We start from the raw sequence: 16086 nt of genomic DNA, 5'->3' as shown, positions 1-16086 counted from the left end.
CTAGGGTTCCTCTGTGATCAAAACCAGCAATGGGAATACAAGCAGAAAGTTCATGTCTCCTGTGGAGGAGACTCAGGCAGTGCCCAGGGAAGAAGTTGTGCCTCCTGTGCAGGTGGAACCCCCTGGGCTCAGTCCCTGCCCGTGGCTCTGGTGCCATTGCTGGGCCCCCGGAGCAGAGCCTGGGCCCTGCTCGGAGCCCTCCCTGCACACAGGGACACCCAGGGCTGAGGGCCCCTCTCAGCTGGGGCTCCTCTCCAGCCTGGACAGCCCCAGCTCCCTCAGCCTTTCCCTGGCACAGATGCTCCAGGCCCTGAATCATCTCTGCAGCCTCCGCTGGCCCCGCTCCAGGAGCTCCCTGTCCCTCCTGTGCTGATGATCCCAGAGCTGGACACAGCTGCCCAGATGTGTCTCCAGGGCTGGGCAGAGAGGCAGGATCATTCCTGACCTGCTGGCACTGCTCTTCCCAATGAACCCCAGGATCACCCCTGACCTGCTGCTTGGAGCAAGAGGTAGGATTTTCAAATGCACTTGATATTGCTCCAACTCAGCTTCACTAAAGTCCTTAGAAAAAATTCCCAATGGCCATGGTGTGTTTAGGCATTTTCATAAATGCCACCTTCTATGAAAGTTCTGGATGTGTGAATTTATGGTGTCTCCTGAGTGTTTGGCTGCTTAGTTAAGTACTTATACTCCCATTATAGTTGTCTGAAGACACAGCAGTGAGGTTTCCAATTACTGACAGAAAGCATGGAAAGGGATGTAGGGGCACAGAGAATCACTTGGGTTGGAAGGGATCCTAAAGATCGTTTGCTTCCAAACCCTGCCATGGGCAGGGACACCTTCCACTATCCCAGGTTGCTCAGAGCCCCATCCAGCCTGGCCTTGGACACTGCCAGGGATGGGGCAGCCACAGCTGCTCTGGGAAACCTGTGCCAGGGCCTCAGCACCCTCACAGGGAACAATTTCTTCCCCCCCAAAAAAAAAATATTAATGGCAGCAATATTACTGAAGCAAGTAAAGAGGGTCAACATCCCATTTATCCTGTTTTCAGCTGTGAAAATAACGACACCCTTTACAGAAGTTACAACCATGTGAAATCAGGAACAGATCAGAGAAGCTCCTTGAAGATCTCAGAGTAAGCAGCTGCCCCATCTAGGTTCAATCTCCATCCCTGGAAGTGTCCAAGGCCAGGTTGGATGGGTCTCTGAACACCCTGGTCTAGTGGAAGGTGTCTGTCCATGGCAGGGGCACTGCAATGAGATGATCTTTAAGGTCTCTTCCAACCCAAGCCATTCTGTAATTCTATGATTCTAATTTCCCAGGCCTGCCTCACACCATCTGCTTGTGATTCCCTGCAGGAAAAAAATGGCCCTTTGCATTATCTGAAGATAAGTGAGTCTATCTAGAACTTTACCACTGATAAACACCCAACTGCATGCTGAGGAGAGAAAAATATTATTTCTCTTCCAGAGTCAGAGGAATTGAGGTACAGGAAAAATGAAATGTTTGATCCATCCCAGATCCTGGCCCAGACTGTGCCTGTGATCATCAGTCTGTCCACAGACCAGCATGGTTCTGTGGCACAGCCAACAGTCAGAACTCAAAAAACATTCAAATGAGAATTTTAGTTGCACTTCAAAACATTGAATTTTCAAGATAAACAGGTCTTGCTTCCCAATGATATAGTAAATAGACCCAAAAAAATCCTAAATTATAAAAAAAGTCTACTAAAGTACCCTGTACCATGCTGCCTAGTTGGCATCAGAAGACAAATGTGCTGATATATGAACACCAGCTGAGAATTTGGCTCCATTTGCCTGAAACCAAGTCTCTGTATCAGCAGGGCTGTTAAAACATTTCAGCCATCAAAAAAAAAAAAAAAAAAAAAAATAAAGCAGCTTCACGCATCATGATGGATAAAGACCTGGCAAGATTCCCTCTCCAAAAAACATAAGGTTTTTGTAAGACTCATGCATTGCTTGTAAGACCTCAGCACCTAAATGTGCTGTAGGACAGGAAAGAATTTGCAAGAGGATTCATCTGGGCCTTTTTACATATGCTTGCTTCTGAATCACCAATATATGACTAAATATAAACCATGAAGAGCTGTAATTGCTATTCTACATATCCTCATATCCCTCTGAAATACCATAAAGGAAGAAAAACTACCAAATCGTTTAGGAGGATTAGTTCCTAACAATGCCAGTGAAAATCTGCACAAAAAAACCCTAATCTTGCCAGATTCAAAGTGCAGCTTTGACTGCTCAGTACCAGTCCTTCATGCTTGGAGGGCTGACACAAACCTCTGAAAGAGATGGTGAACTCCTTCCACCTCCAGCATATTTTTCTTCTGTTTTAACACCTTGGTGCCTGAGGGGAACTCAGGGGATAGAAGAGAAAAACTTGCTTCAATTCCCTTCTTCTGAACTAGCTGTGAAAAGTGATGTCAGCCTCTTATCTCCATGGAGGGAGCATTCCAGGAATTTTCAATTCACCTGGCAGTTAAGTCAGCTCTGGGCTTTGTCAGACAGAAATATTTTTGCACACTTTTCATTAACAGGCAGCCTGCAAGGGAAGGGAGAGTCACAAACGAGGGATCTGCTCTGAATGTTTTGTGCCTGAGCCTGGAAAACAGGGATCAGATCAGCCAAGCCCAACACAGAGCCAGGTAACAGCAGGACCTGTCAGCATTTGGGTATTCCATGAGTCTTGTGCACAAACATTTTCCTGTATATTTTTTCATCCTCACTGCCCCTCTGTTTGTTACCATGTCCCAAGGGAGGAGAGGTCCCCAGCTGTGCCTGACATTATCCAGGTGTCAGGAGGAGATGAGGAATACTCAGAAAGATCTCCCTGTCTAAAAGGTTTAGGGAAAAGAAGGAAACCAATGGCTTTATACTGTCTGCCACCTCACTGCTCACGCCCTGAGATATGAGGGACATCCAAAGGCCACGTGGCAGTACTGGGGACTGTCCCCTTGACTCCAAGCTCAGCATTTCATCACCTTCCTTCCTAAGTAATCTCTTAAGTATCAAAAAACCCACAGAACCTTTTGATGCAATCACAACAAGCAGAAATGCCAGGGCCAGAAGAACCAGTGGGTGGCTTTTCTACACAGTTTCCATGATTGGGAATGGAGGATGGAGAGGAAAGCTGCATCAGCCTCCAGAACCCCTCCCAGCTGCAGCTGGCTTGATCAATATGTATTCAGACATCTTCTATGGGCAGGCTGATTAGTGGTTACTGTGCAAGGAACTCTCAGCTCATCTCCTCTGAAATCCCCTTAGCCAAGTGTTAGTGGCAGCTCACAGATCTGTACAGGTTTGGTTTTTGAAGAGCCAGGAAAAACTAAGGGGGAAGCTACAAGTCCTCTGCAGATCTCACCTCTTCCTTCCATTCTCAATTCACCTAGAAAATTTTAGTAATAAGTTTTTTGTAGTTTTAAATTTATATTTTTCTTATTATATAATCTCAGAGTAAAAAGATCCTAAAAGCTGACCAGATGAGTGGGAACAGGAGGAGCTCACAATTCAGAATGACATGTTCTGACAGCACTGGAAAAGCAGCTTGGTCTCATTAAAAAAAAAAAAAACAAAAAAACCAAACTTTCTCACCTGGGCAAGTGTTGCAACTGCAGAAAAGAACAACTGGCTTGGCTCAGCCATAGCCAAAGCACTGGAACATCCCTTCTGTCACTGGGAATACATGCTGTAGTATCCATGACGTTTGGGCTGTCATTCCATCTTTTCTGGAGCATTTGAGTGTCACCTAACTGAATTCAAGGAAGTATTGGAGCTGACACTGGACCCACACTGGTAATGAACAGGAAAAACCAATGCCTACCACTACATTGCTTAAAAATGAAAAGTTTATTAAAAATAAACTCCCCTAAACTCAGGATAATCCCCTCCCTTCCAAAAGAAAAGAAAACACAAATCCCAAATCCATGTTATATATCTTATTCCAAATCAAAGTTAGAAAAAAAAAAAAAAAAAAAAAAAACCCAAACAAACAAAAAAGAAAAATCCAACAAAAAACAACCAAACCAAAACAGGGCAAAATTTTGTATTTTGCCTTGTTTACATGCATTTTCTTAAAAAAAAAAAAAAAGGGGGCAAAAAAATTTTAGAATATTAAGAAAGGGATCGTGAACATTACAAAATTTTCCAAAAGTGCCTTCTGTAAAGATTACCAAAATGAACTGAAATTAAACTTCTCTCATAAATATTGCTGATTTTGAGGAAGAGGCACCTTTTGAGGGAAAAATGTCCTAGAGAAATGTTTGCAGTCAACTGCTGAAAACTATAGCAGATCATCAAATACCAGATTAATGTGGCAGTGAACATTCTCTAAAACGTTTCAGAAAGTCATTTCCAAGGACAGACTACAAAGATCAATTGCTTTGGCATAAGCATGAAAGGCCATAGTCTACAGTTCTCAGAGGAATGTGCCAGACAGTGCTATTTCTGACACGCTAAAATATGAGAATAATTCAGAGCCCGAGAACTACACACTGCTAAGGGTCCCTTCCAGCTTGGGCTGTTCCATGATTCTGTGAGTAAACTGAGATAGAAATAAATGCAACACTGTGTTCACAGTGCAAATCAAACACCGTGGCTTACTCTGTATTTCTTATAACTCCTTTCTCATGTTGCTTGTTGCCGTAACTCACATGATGCCAAGTGCTTGGAACAGGTCCTTAAGACATTTTAGGGGCCACCAGACTTGTGTTCACCATCCTGCCAATGCCACTGATAGAGCACAAGTGGTGTCCACATCACATTTTGTGATTGCATGGATATTCATGACATGTTTATTGCTTGGCTTTTCTTTTTTTCCTCATTGAATCACAAAGTCACAGAATATGCTTAGTTGGGAGGGACCCACAAGGATCATTGAGTCCAGTTCCTGGCCCTGCACAGACATCCCAACAATCCCACCCTGTGCATCCCTGGGAGCGTTGTCCAAACACTCCTGGAGCTCTGGCAGCCTTGGGGCTGTGACCATTCCCTGGGGAGAACCTTCATGATATGGTTTACTGGGCATTGTGATGTTCCAATGGAGGCTGGACTTGATTATCTTAGAGTTATTTTCCAAACTTAATGATTCTGTGAGCAGTTGTTGAAGACAATGCATCACTGCTTATTTCTGCAACAAAGTACAGAATCACAGACTGGTTTGAATTGGAAAGGATCTTAAAGATCACCTCATTCCAACTCTCCTGCCAGAGGGGCAGGAACATCTTCCACCAGAGCAGGTTGCTCAAATCAGATAATCTAACTGAGCTGCAGCAGAGCTGATTCAAGGCTTTCCCCAAAGCAATGCACTGCTCCAATGATTCCAGGGAGCTCATGGCAGTCAGGAATGACCACAGATTCCAGGAAGGAGGAAGGTCAGCAAAGAGCTGGAGAGAAAGAAAGGACTGGACAAGGCGAGCAGCTATTCCAGGTTGAGGGAAAGTGCAGTGAAAAGAGTTTGGTGGGTTTTTTAAAGGGTGTGAATTTGCTCTCTCTCCCTCCTGGAGATTTATGGTGTCCCCTGCACCATTCTACCCCACTCCTAGGCTTTCCTTCTCTCTCCTCAGTCCCACTGAGGAAAAAACCTCCCAAGACTCACAGTTCATCTCCTAGCTCTTCCTCATACCCACAAACCCCAAGTATTCAACAGTAAAATCATCAGGATTTTGTGCTTTGTAGGTAAATGTGCAGTATGGCAAACAATCTGGAGACACAGGAAATGGGGGAAGGTCTTACAATTTCTCATATTTTTCCTCTTTTGGTTATTTTGCCCCCAGTAGTTTCCTAACTGCAGATCTTGTCAGTCTTTTGCTGGCCTAGAAAAGTCAAGCCCTTCCAGCTTCCACTGGCAAAGCACTTTCTATCCACCATTCTTGATCATTCTTCTTGATCTTCTTCTGTTCATCCTGCTTGACCAAATTTAGGTCACCAACAACACACACAGTATTCCAGATGAGGCCTTGCAGAATTAACATTTCCCAGATGTTACTGAACATGGTTATCCTGAGGTTTTCCAAGACTTGCACCTCGATTTTTATGGCTGCATTGCTCTGGTGGCTCAGTTAGTGGCACTGGCACTCTGGCTGAGTGAAGGACAGGGAGCTGCTGGAGCCAGGACAGAGCAGGAACACCAAGGGATCAGAGGAATGGAGCAGCTCTGCTGGGAGGAAAGGCTCAGGGAATTGGGATTGTTCAGCCTGGAGAGGAGAAGGCTTTGGGGTGACCTCATTGTGGCCTTCCAGTGCCTGAAGGGAGCCACAGGAAAGATGGAGAGAGACTCTTGACAAGGGCCTGGAGTGACAGGACAAGGGGCAATGGCTTCACACTGACACAGAGCAGGGTTAGATTGGATATTGGGAAGAAATTGTTCCCTGTGAGGCCCTGGCACAGGTTTCCCAGAGAAGCTGTGGCTGCTCCATCCCTGGAGATATTCAAGACCAGAGCAACCTGGGATAGTGGAAGGTGTCCATGCCCAAGGCAGGAGGTTGGAATGAGATGATCTTTAAGGTCCCTTCTAACCCTGGCCATTCCATGATTCCACAACTATTCCTTCTATTCACCTCTCATCTGTCCCATCTCCAGTGGTATTTTCCCTTACAGCAAACTGATGATTTTACACCAAGCTTTCTTTCCAGTTTCAGGGAAGGCAGGACTGAGATCAGAAGAGTTAGAGCAGGAAAGCCCCACTTTTTCCAACCTAGTACTCCCTGTAAATGGAGGCTTTGAAACTAGCAGATGTAGAGCCAACCTACCAGGACTGCAATGATTTTCACAGAGCCCTATCAGCAAAAAAAATGTAGGAGGCGCAGAGCTTGTCTCCACATCTACCTCTGCCACCCTTCTGTTGTTCTATTCCTCAGGAATTGCAACTACATTTCTTCAGCTTGAAAAGCTCTGTCTCCTTGGGAAACACATCCAGGCAAGAGGAAGCTAAGTTGGAGAGTGGTCAGGAATCCAGAGCCAGCAAGAGCTCCATCCAGCACGAGGAATTTGGTGGCCATGCGTGTCCCAGGCCAGCCTGGCTCCTGCTCCAGCCAGGCACGTGAGTGGGGGTGTCAAGGACACAAAAATGCTGAGCACAGCACAGCAGACAGGCACTCGCCCTCACCTTATGGTGTGGCAGTGGCACACCTTCCCCAGAGCTCCAGAGCAGAGAGGCAGACAAAGAGACTGTGGTCCAATTCTGCTTTTGCTGGGGATAAATTTGGAGTCACTTCACTGACGTCAGTGGAGTTATTCCAGAACTGCACCAGTGTAAAAGAGGGCAGCATCTGCTTTCTGAAAATGGATGCCATCAAGCTAATTGAAAACAACAGATGCATCAAGGAGCAGCAAGAAGGGATGGTAATGTTCTAGTTTTCTTGTAAAATACCATGTAATTTCCCTCCAGAGAATGTAAGAGAATAAACCAATATGTACTCTAAAAGCTAAACATTTGTTGCTGTAAAATTGTATACAACCTTTTAGGTGAATGGACCAATGTGCACCTACAACACCCTAAAGAGATCCAGCCTAGTCGTGTGCACTTACAACCTTCTTCTTTGGGCCTGATTCTTCTCTCTCACTCATTTGAATCAGGAGTCATACCATCCAGAATCCTAAGGAAACATTTATCTAACCTTGGGTAGAGAGCAGAATCGAGGCCCCTCATTTTGTTAAACAAACAGTGGCTAGATTTGGTAATTAAATCGATAAATTTGTGACTTATGCCACTCTTGGATTAAGGGTGTTCCAAAATTTTATACCACTGAATAAATATCTTTATATTAATTTAGTGAAAATGAAGCCAAAGAAGGACTTGATGAATTTGCAATGATATTTTGTGTGAAGACAAAAGTTCCTGCTAATTCTTATCTCCAGTGAATAGTCAACACAGCTTCAGTATTTATTGTGACCACGGAAATTGATGAGCACTTTCCCTCCTACAAATCCTTTCTGTCCTTTGACCAAGAAGTTTTACACAGCAAAGCTCAATTATTTCTTGGCCCCCTCTTATTAATTGGCACTACAGACAACCTGGATATTTCCAGTGATGAGAGTTCATCAGTGAATGCTGTAGGACTGTAAAACCCACACTGACCCCAGCTATAAGTATGTTATGATATTCAAACTCTTTGTGCCAGCAAACAAGCCCCAGACAGACTTCCCAGGAGCAAGGGAAAACCCACCCAAAGAGGGAAAAAGCACATGGAATTAACATGCACTAACAGCATATGCTGCACTGTCAATTAGCACAGTCCCTGCCTGCTTTCCCCAGAAACATTTTTCTGGATTTATCTCCCTGGGTAGGGTCTTGTGTTATGTAGGACCCCAGCCTGAACAAGAAGAGCTCCTTGAACCTGGCAGGCAATTTCCTCAGCCACTGTCTTTGGTGGCAGCTAAGGACACACAGCATCCCCTGGTTCCTTTCATCAGGGGATTAAGTCTTTTCATCCTGCCAACACCTGCTCCCCTCCTTATGCCTAAAGCAGGTGCCTGCAATTCAGGCATTCTCCTGCAAACCTGCTGATAACATGGCTGCAAAAGTCTTCAGAAGGGGATCTGTCTCTAGTGCAAGCTTCAAAGAGCAAGGATGAAGGGCTCAAGGCTGTGCTTTTGGTTACAGCAGCACAAACAGAGCTATCTTGTGCTCACAGGGCTGCCATGGAGGGCAGTATCTCCCAATTCCCCATGAATCTGTCCACATCTTTCCACCACTGAGAAATAAATTCATAAAATGCTGCTGCTCTTAATTTCTGTCAATAGAAACTTAAAGTTAAGCTTAGCTCTGCTGAGTTTGGTAGGACTTACTTGGATTTGAGTCAGATGAGAGCTTTTGGGAAAGCTGTGGTTGACTCCTGCAGATCTTTCCCTGATGCAAACAGGACCTCAAGAAAAGAACAAACAAAAAGAAGCAGTTTAACAAACAGTACATATGCTTGGATTTGATGCAGAAGATTTAAGTTGGAGCATGATATAATCCAAGGTAGTTGTACTAAAAGGAGTTTTGCCAGCTTGAATCAGCAGATGGTGAGGATCTGGCTCATACTACATTTCTGTAGTTTATAATTATCTTTCTTTCTTCACCTAGAACCAGATTCTCCCTTTAAGCCACAAATCTTAATTAGGAAATCCTTCCTTATTAATTTCAAGAAACTCTTGGTCGTTAATTTCCCAGAACAAAAAGAAATCTTACCTATTTCTGCAACAGCAGCAGATGCTGGAGCTGTCTGTTCCTTTGCTTTTAGGGTTGATGCTGTTCTTTCCATCACCATGTGGAAGACACTCCAGTCCTTATCCTGTCTCCTGCTGCCCTGAATTTTCTTGACACTCACTCTTCTTTATCCTATAGGGACCTCTGAATGAGAGGATCCAGGAGAGAATACCAAGTCCAGTCACCTTCACCCCCGTGGCTGCTCTGGCAGTGATTTTTTATCCATGAAAGCTGGATCAAAAGGCCCAAACAGAAAATTACTCAAAAATCCTGAATTCCAACGTTTTCCAAGAAGGAGTAGAAGAGGAATTTCGTCTTGGAGGTAAGAGCAGGAATCCACCAGTAAAACACCACAGAACAGGTCTTCATGCCTTTCATGCTTCTAGTCCTTTGTGTGGATAAAAAATCGGTGTCCTCAATAAAATTCTTCTTTTCCTTCCTTCCTTCTTTCCCTGCCTCCAAGGAGATGATTTCTGACCTGCCCTGCTTTGATGCAAAACATCCTGTGGGAAAATTATCAGGGGAACAAACCATCACAAAGCAGGCATGGGATCTGGAAGGAGCAACAGTCTCTTCCACTGCAAAACTATTTCCTAGTGAGATTGCTGCAAGGGGAATTTCTGGGTCTTTAATACAATGCTTTAGTTTGTATTCCTTGTCACCAGGCACACAGATGACTCCACATTCACAGGCTGGCTGTTCCTCAGCTCCCTGGCTGAGTGCTCAGATTGTCCTTCGCACACTCTCCAGCTCTCTGTGTGCGAGGATGGACAAACAAAACCTCTTCCCATCCCCAGGTTTGCACTCCCTACTTTCAAAGGCTGGAGACTGCCCACCTGCAGTTGGACAGGGCAGCTGTATGTGATATAAGGTGATGGGATCAGCTCCAGTAAGCAAAGAAAACATCTGTAAAGATAAGGTGCTGATATCTGAACACAAAATATCCAGTGAGTGCTTTTGCTTGTAGCCACAGTCACAGCACGGAGAGAAACAGTCCGGGAGGTTGTTATGGAAACAAGTCCCTGGAGGTGCCTACTTGGCTTCACAGGGATGTGCTCTACCTTCAGAAGAAACAGATTTGCATTTTGAGCAGCCGAGGGGAGTGCTAAGGGCTGAGAACTTGAGGTAAGGTTTTTGAAAGCATCTCTGGGATTTGGTGGCATGAGACCTCTGGTAAAGTCAATGGCCTCGACGCCACTGTGTCATCTCAGCCACGTGAAAAAAAACAAAAACTGAAGGCTCCTTAAAAAACCCAAATTCCACAAGTTCTGTAAGCATTACTGATGACTCTGGGACTTCACTGCTTTTCAGGAAGTGCTTAGAGAAGGATTTACATGCCCCAAATGGATCCCAAGGTTACAATTTCCACACTTCTCTTGGCATTCTGTATTTCTCTTGGAGCCAACACAGAAAACCCAGGGAGCAAACACCACTCCTACTTTACACATTTTCATGTGCACTTTTCTTTTCAGAACTGACAAACGTGTCTCACAAGAACTGCAAAGAGCTGCCTTGCTCTGCCTTGCAGAGCTTCCTTTGCACCTTGGGTAGGATCTGCAGGTAGATTCCCAAATCCACCTGGAAACTCACTGCTGGATCCCCACCTGGAAACTCACTGCTGGATCCACACCTGGAAACTCACTGCTGGATCCACACCTGGAAACTCACTGCTGGATCCCACCTAAACTCACTGCTGGATCCCACCTGGAAACTCACTGCTGGATCCCACCCAAGGGCAGGACACCTCTTTCCAAGAGGATCTGTGTGACACACGCTGGGATTGTGCAAACAGTGATCTGCCTCACATCTCTTTCTCTTGCTGGAGTCTGTGCCCAGCTGTCTGTCATGCTGCTCAGGAGAAAAACCTGTTCTGGGCAGGGAGGGCTCCTGCCTGCCAGGGCCAGGCCCAGGGGGAGACAAGGGCACAGGAATTTTCTGACGTAGGCTCAGCATGTCTCATGACTCCTCCTGAACTTGTGTTCAACCTGAGTTTTTTATATCTTACTTTGGGGGAGCTTTTATCAGCTGATAGACTCAGGCATAAAATATCCCCAAACATGGGCATTCTGCTGGAAGAGGGCAGCAGCCTCGAACTATTCCTCTTAAATAACAGCTTCTTTTGCTAGTCTCTAGCAACACAAAATTTAAAGAACAGTCCCTCTCTTGACCTCATAGTAAAGATTTCATTAAGGTGACCCCAAAATACAACTAAGAACACCATCAAGACTAAAACACACCGAGAACTGGACAACTTTTACACAAAATTAACAGAGATGCCACCATGCCCCTCAGTCCCACTTATTCACCAGGACAATTTACCCACCAGCTGATTGCACAAGTCAAGAGATGCAGAATGGTTCCCAAGGCTCAGACCTTCATAAACCTTTGCTTCAGTCCCATGAAGCAAAGAGAAATTAGGCTTTATTCAGGCAAACTCCTCTAAGCTATGAGCCCTCATCACATCAAACTTTTGTCTCCCAGACTGAGACAAATGGCTGAGACAATTTTCCTACTGATTTCAGCAAGAGAAAGAGAGAGCAGAGGTTTTAATATAATGGTTGTGTGCTGACCTCAAGGGAGATCCCTGCACACTGAAAACATTTGAGAAGGCAACAGGACTCTGGAGAAATGGAGTAGTCAGGATTTGCACAAACAAATTCTACCATATGAGCAGGGCCAGGATGGAGAGAGGCCACAATAAAAGCACTCTAGGTATGGAGCCATATCTCAGGGCAATTGAAAACAGGCAGGCTAATGAAGATGCAAACAGATGCCACCTCACAATCAGTTCTATAGCCAATTTTGACTATATTAAAGGATGGGGCTCTGAGCAACCTGGTCTAGTGGAAGGTGTCCCTCTTTGGAAAGAGATGACCTTTAAGGTCCCTTCCAACCCAGGTCATTCTATGATTCTATGATATGCCTTTAGCATTCTTAGTCTTATGGCAGAAAAGCACAATACATATATACAAAATCTACTCTCTGTATTTTTGCTCCTTGCATTATGCCTGGTTTATGTATTACACGTGTCCCATGCAATATGTAGTACATTCCAATATGCATCTCCTACACTATGATGCAAGGCATTAATGGCTGCCTTTGCTTTCGTACACATGCAGACATATGAATGCAGAATAAACACTTAGAATTAAAACAAGAAGGACTTTTCCTTGCAGGAAAATCTGCCAGTGGAATCTGAAAGCATCCATTTCCCTTTCTCACCTGCTGGCAGAAACATTCAAAACATTTTTAAAGTGAGGTGTAAGGCAGAGCTGACTGAAACAAATTAAATGGTCTGGGAAGCAAAACATGTATTTGAAGATAGAAATCTCTGGTCCCTTGGCAAACCTGGAGCTGCAGACCAAGCTATGCATATTTTGCATGGCTAGCAAAAATTGCTCTCATAAAACCAAGTGCAAAAACACTGCTGTCCCTCCTATCCTTGAAATACCAGGAACTGGCTAGGCCAGCAATACAGCAAAAGCATCTCTTCAGGGCTCGCTGTTTCTCCCCTCATTCAAAGGGTCTGGAGGATGCTGCTGGCTTTGTGCAGACAGCTTAGGGAAGTTTGTATCCGTGCCAGTCTGTTTCAAACGTTGACATGCTTGCCCTGGGGCACATTATGCCTGTGACTTGCTAAACCAGCACGATCCTCACACAGCACAGGTGCAGAGCTGTCTGTGGTCAGGATTCTTCTGCCACGTCAACAAAACGCCAACATGCAAATTTCCCTCAGCTACACAAATCACGGTTCAATTAAAAAAAGCAGAGGAGTCAACTGCTCTCACATGCCCGAATACAGAGCTGGGTATCTGAAGCACAAAGCACACCTCATTAAACGCTATTGTGTGAAGATGAACTCTGCAGATAACAAATGAATTTACTCAAACACGCCTTGCATCAGAAGGCACTTACCACTATGAAGATTAAGTTGGTACTATAAAAGCCAATTAACATCAGAGCACTGGCATAAATAAGGCTGAGATAAGCTCAAAACACAGAGAATCTTCACCAAGCCTGTTGACTGCGTTAAGCCTGTTTTTGATACATGATGTATGGTCACAAGCAGCAAAGAGCTTTTAGATCTATGCACCTTTGTTTTTTTTAAACACAAACCAGGAGGATCTTTTAGCATGCCAAGGGTTGCAAAGAAGGCAGGCATCTGCTTGCTGGCTTTCCCCTACAGCTGCAGAGCTCCCTGTGATCCTGGCTGCAGCGTTTCCATTATTCAAAGGCAATGGCATGGCAGGCGTGACTGATCCCAGCCAAGGGCACTGTGCTGGCACAGGGACTGAGAGCACGGCTCCAGCCAGATGTTTGTAGCCCCTTTAACTGTTTACTCTGCTGAATGCTTCTGCTGAAGTAGTGGCAAGGGCTTCTCTGCTGGTGGAGTAACAAGACTTTGTTTCGGAGCAAATGTTGGATTAAAGCAGTCATGAAAAGCAGAGAAAGAAATGCACAAGGGAGTGGGGATGACAGCTAGCACTCCACGGAATAAAGCAAGAACATTTCTGGCCGCACACAGTAATGAGAAACAGCAAATCAGGCCAGAAGAGCCCATTATCACAATCATTCTGTTTACGGTATCACAATTCACAGTCTGGCATGTAAATGCTGAATAGATCCAGCTGCTTGTAGGAAGACAACTGTAACAGCAGCTTGCAGCTCCATGTCTGGACCCAGGACAACAAAACCCATCACACCTCTGTCAGCATTTTCTTCTCTTTATATCCCTGGTTATTGGGAGGAATGAAGTTGGAATATTTCATGGACTCCAGGTCTTCTGCTTCCAGGAATTCAGATTTGCTGAGGGACTGATTACTGTCCCCCTTCTTGGGCTCAGAGAAGGGTGACTGTTGCTGGCCACAGGTGACGTGGGTGTACTGGCACTGCTCTTCGTGGTCAGTCTCTCGGTGGTAGAAGTAGTTGAAGTTGGACACGATGACAGGGACAGGCAGGGCAATGGTGAGCACACCAGCAATGGCACACAAGGAGCCCACAATCTTGCCACCAATGGTCATGGGATACATGTCCCCATAGCCCACGGTGGTCATGGACACCACTGCCCACCAGAAAGCATCAGGGATGCTGGTGAAGAGCGAGTCAGGGTCATCAGTCTCTGCAAAGTAGACAGCGCTGGAGAAGAGGATCACCCCGATGAAGAGGAAGAAGATGAGGAGGCCCAGCTCCCTCATGCTGGCCTGGAGAGTCTTCCCTAAGATCTGCAGCCCCTTGGAGTGCCTGGAGAGCTTGAAGATCCTGAAGACTCTGACCAGGCGGATGACTCTGAGGATGGCCAGGGACATGGCTTGCTGCTGGCCCCCATTGTTGCTGCTGCTCCCGGGCTGCTGCTTCTGCTGCTGCTGCTGGGCCAGCTCGGTGCCCAGGGTGATGAAGTAGGGGATGATGGCCACGATGTCGATGATGTTCATGATGTTGCGGGAGAACTCGGGCTTGCTGGGGCAGGCGAAGAAGCGCACGAGGAGCTCGAAGGAGAACCAGATGATGCACAGGGTCTCGATGAGGAAGAAGGGGTCTGTGAAGAACGGGCCGGAGCCGGCGGCGGGACGCAGGGGCGGGGGGGTCCCGCTGGGCGGCGGGAGCGGCGGCAGCAGCAGCGCCTCGTCCCCGAGCGGCGCAGCCTCCCCGAAGCCAGGCTGGGGGCCCTTGGGCTCCTGGCGGAACTCGGGCAGGGTCTCCAGGCAGAAGATGACGATGGAGATGAGGATGACCAGCACGGAGACGATGGCGATGGCCCGGGCCGGCCCGGAGCTCTCGGGGTACTCAAAGAGCAGCCAGACCTGGCGCTGGAAGTGGTGCTGGGGCAGGGGCTTCTCCTCCTCTTGGATGAAGCCCTCGTCCTCCCGGAAGGTCTCGATAGCCTCCTGGCCCAGCTGGTAGAAGCGGATCTCCTCCAGGAAGATATCGAGGGGCACATGGACCGGCCGGCGCAGCCGCCCCCCGGACTGGTAGTAGTAGAGGATGGCGTCGAAGCTGGGCCGGTTGCGGTCGAAGAAGTACTCGTTGCGGAGCGGGTCGAAGTAGCGCACCCGGCGGCTGGGGTCGCCCAGCAGCGTGTCGGGGAAGATGGAGAGGGTCCGCAGCTGCGTCTCGAAGCGCAGCCCCGAGATGTTGATCACCAGGCGCTCGCTGCTGCAGCAGCTGCCGGCGCTCCGCTCCTCGCCCGGCGCCTCCGCCTCCGCCTCGCCGCCCGCCCGCGGGGCCGCCAGCGCCAGCGGCTCCTCCGCCCGCATCCCGCCCGCTGTGCCCGGCGCTGCTGCCCTTCCCTGCCCCACCGCCTCGCCCCGCTCGCCTTCAGCGCTCGCCGCCCGCCGCCATCCGCCTGTTGCGCCTCGGTGCGGCCGCGCTCGCCCGGAGGCTCCGCGGGGCTCCCGGCGCGGCTCCTCCTCCGGCCGCGGGGAACCGCGCTGCTGCTCCTGCCACTGCTCCTTCCACTGCTCCTGCCGCTGCTCCTGCTGCTGCCGCCGCGCCCGGCTCCGCGCTGCGCTCCCCGCACACACAGACACAGGCACACACACAGACACGCGGGAGAGGGAGGTGCAGGAGCGCACACACACGCACGGTGTCACACACGGGGACAGGGGCACAGGCAGACGCACGCAGCCACCCGCACGGAGACACAGAGACACAGACACGCACGCCGCGCCAGCGCCGACACGCTCAGCTACAGACGGATGCGCGCACCCGCCGACGAGGGATGCTCGCCCCACCTCTCGCCCCGCCGCGGAGGACGCAGCAGCCCCAGCCCGCCAGATTTTGGGGGGAGACCCCCGAGGGGAAGCCGCTGGGGGATCGGCTGTCCGGCCAGGAGCTTCGCAACAGCTGCTCCAAAGGGCGGCACCGCCGCCGCCCTTC

The 16086-nt window shown here is 47.8% G+C and overlaps 1 protein-coding gene across 11 annotated transcripts in view; it reads right to left on the bottom strand.

Annotated features, from left to right (window-relative positions):
* The window catches only part of LOC106855944 (potassium voltage-gated channel subfamily A member 6-like), a 74778-nt gene extending 59314 nt beyond the window's left edge, over positions 1–15464 (bottom strand). For 8 of the 11 annotated variants that reach the window (XM_088164809.1, XM_088164811.1, XM_088164812.1 and 5 more), the window contains exons 1-3: positions 10940–15464; positions 9193–10891; positions 8808–8884 (exon numbers count right to left, since the gene is read on the bottom strand). In XM_088164809.1, coding sequence (XP_088020935.1) covers positions 13908–15464 — 1557 coding nt within the window. In that variant the 3' untranslated portion in view covers positions 8808–8884; positions 9193–10891; positions 10940–13907. Of the gene's footprint in view, positions 1–3614; positions 3773–8807; positions 8885–9192; positions 10892–10914 lie in introns of all 11 variants that reach the window. The other 3 variants (XM_088164807.1, XM_088164803.1, XM_088164804.1) reach the window with 3 other exon arrangements.
* Between the last annotated feature and the right edge of the window lie 622 nt (positions 15465–16086).

The sequence above is a fragment of the Sturnus vulgaris genome, chromosome 5, assembly GCF_052056855.1.
Source record: "Sturnus vulgaris isolate bStuVul1 chromosome 5, bStuVul1.hap1, whole genome shotgun sequence".
In the NCBI taxonomy this organism is placed as follows: Eukaryota; Metazoa; Chordata; class Aves; order Passeriformes; family Sturnidae; genus Sturnus; species Sturnus vulgaris.
The sequence above is the reverse complement of the archived record's forward strand: the minus strand, read 5'-3'. Positions and strand labels throughout refer to the sequence as shown.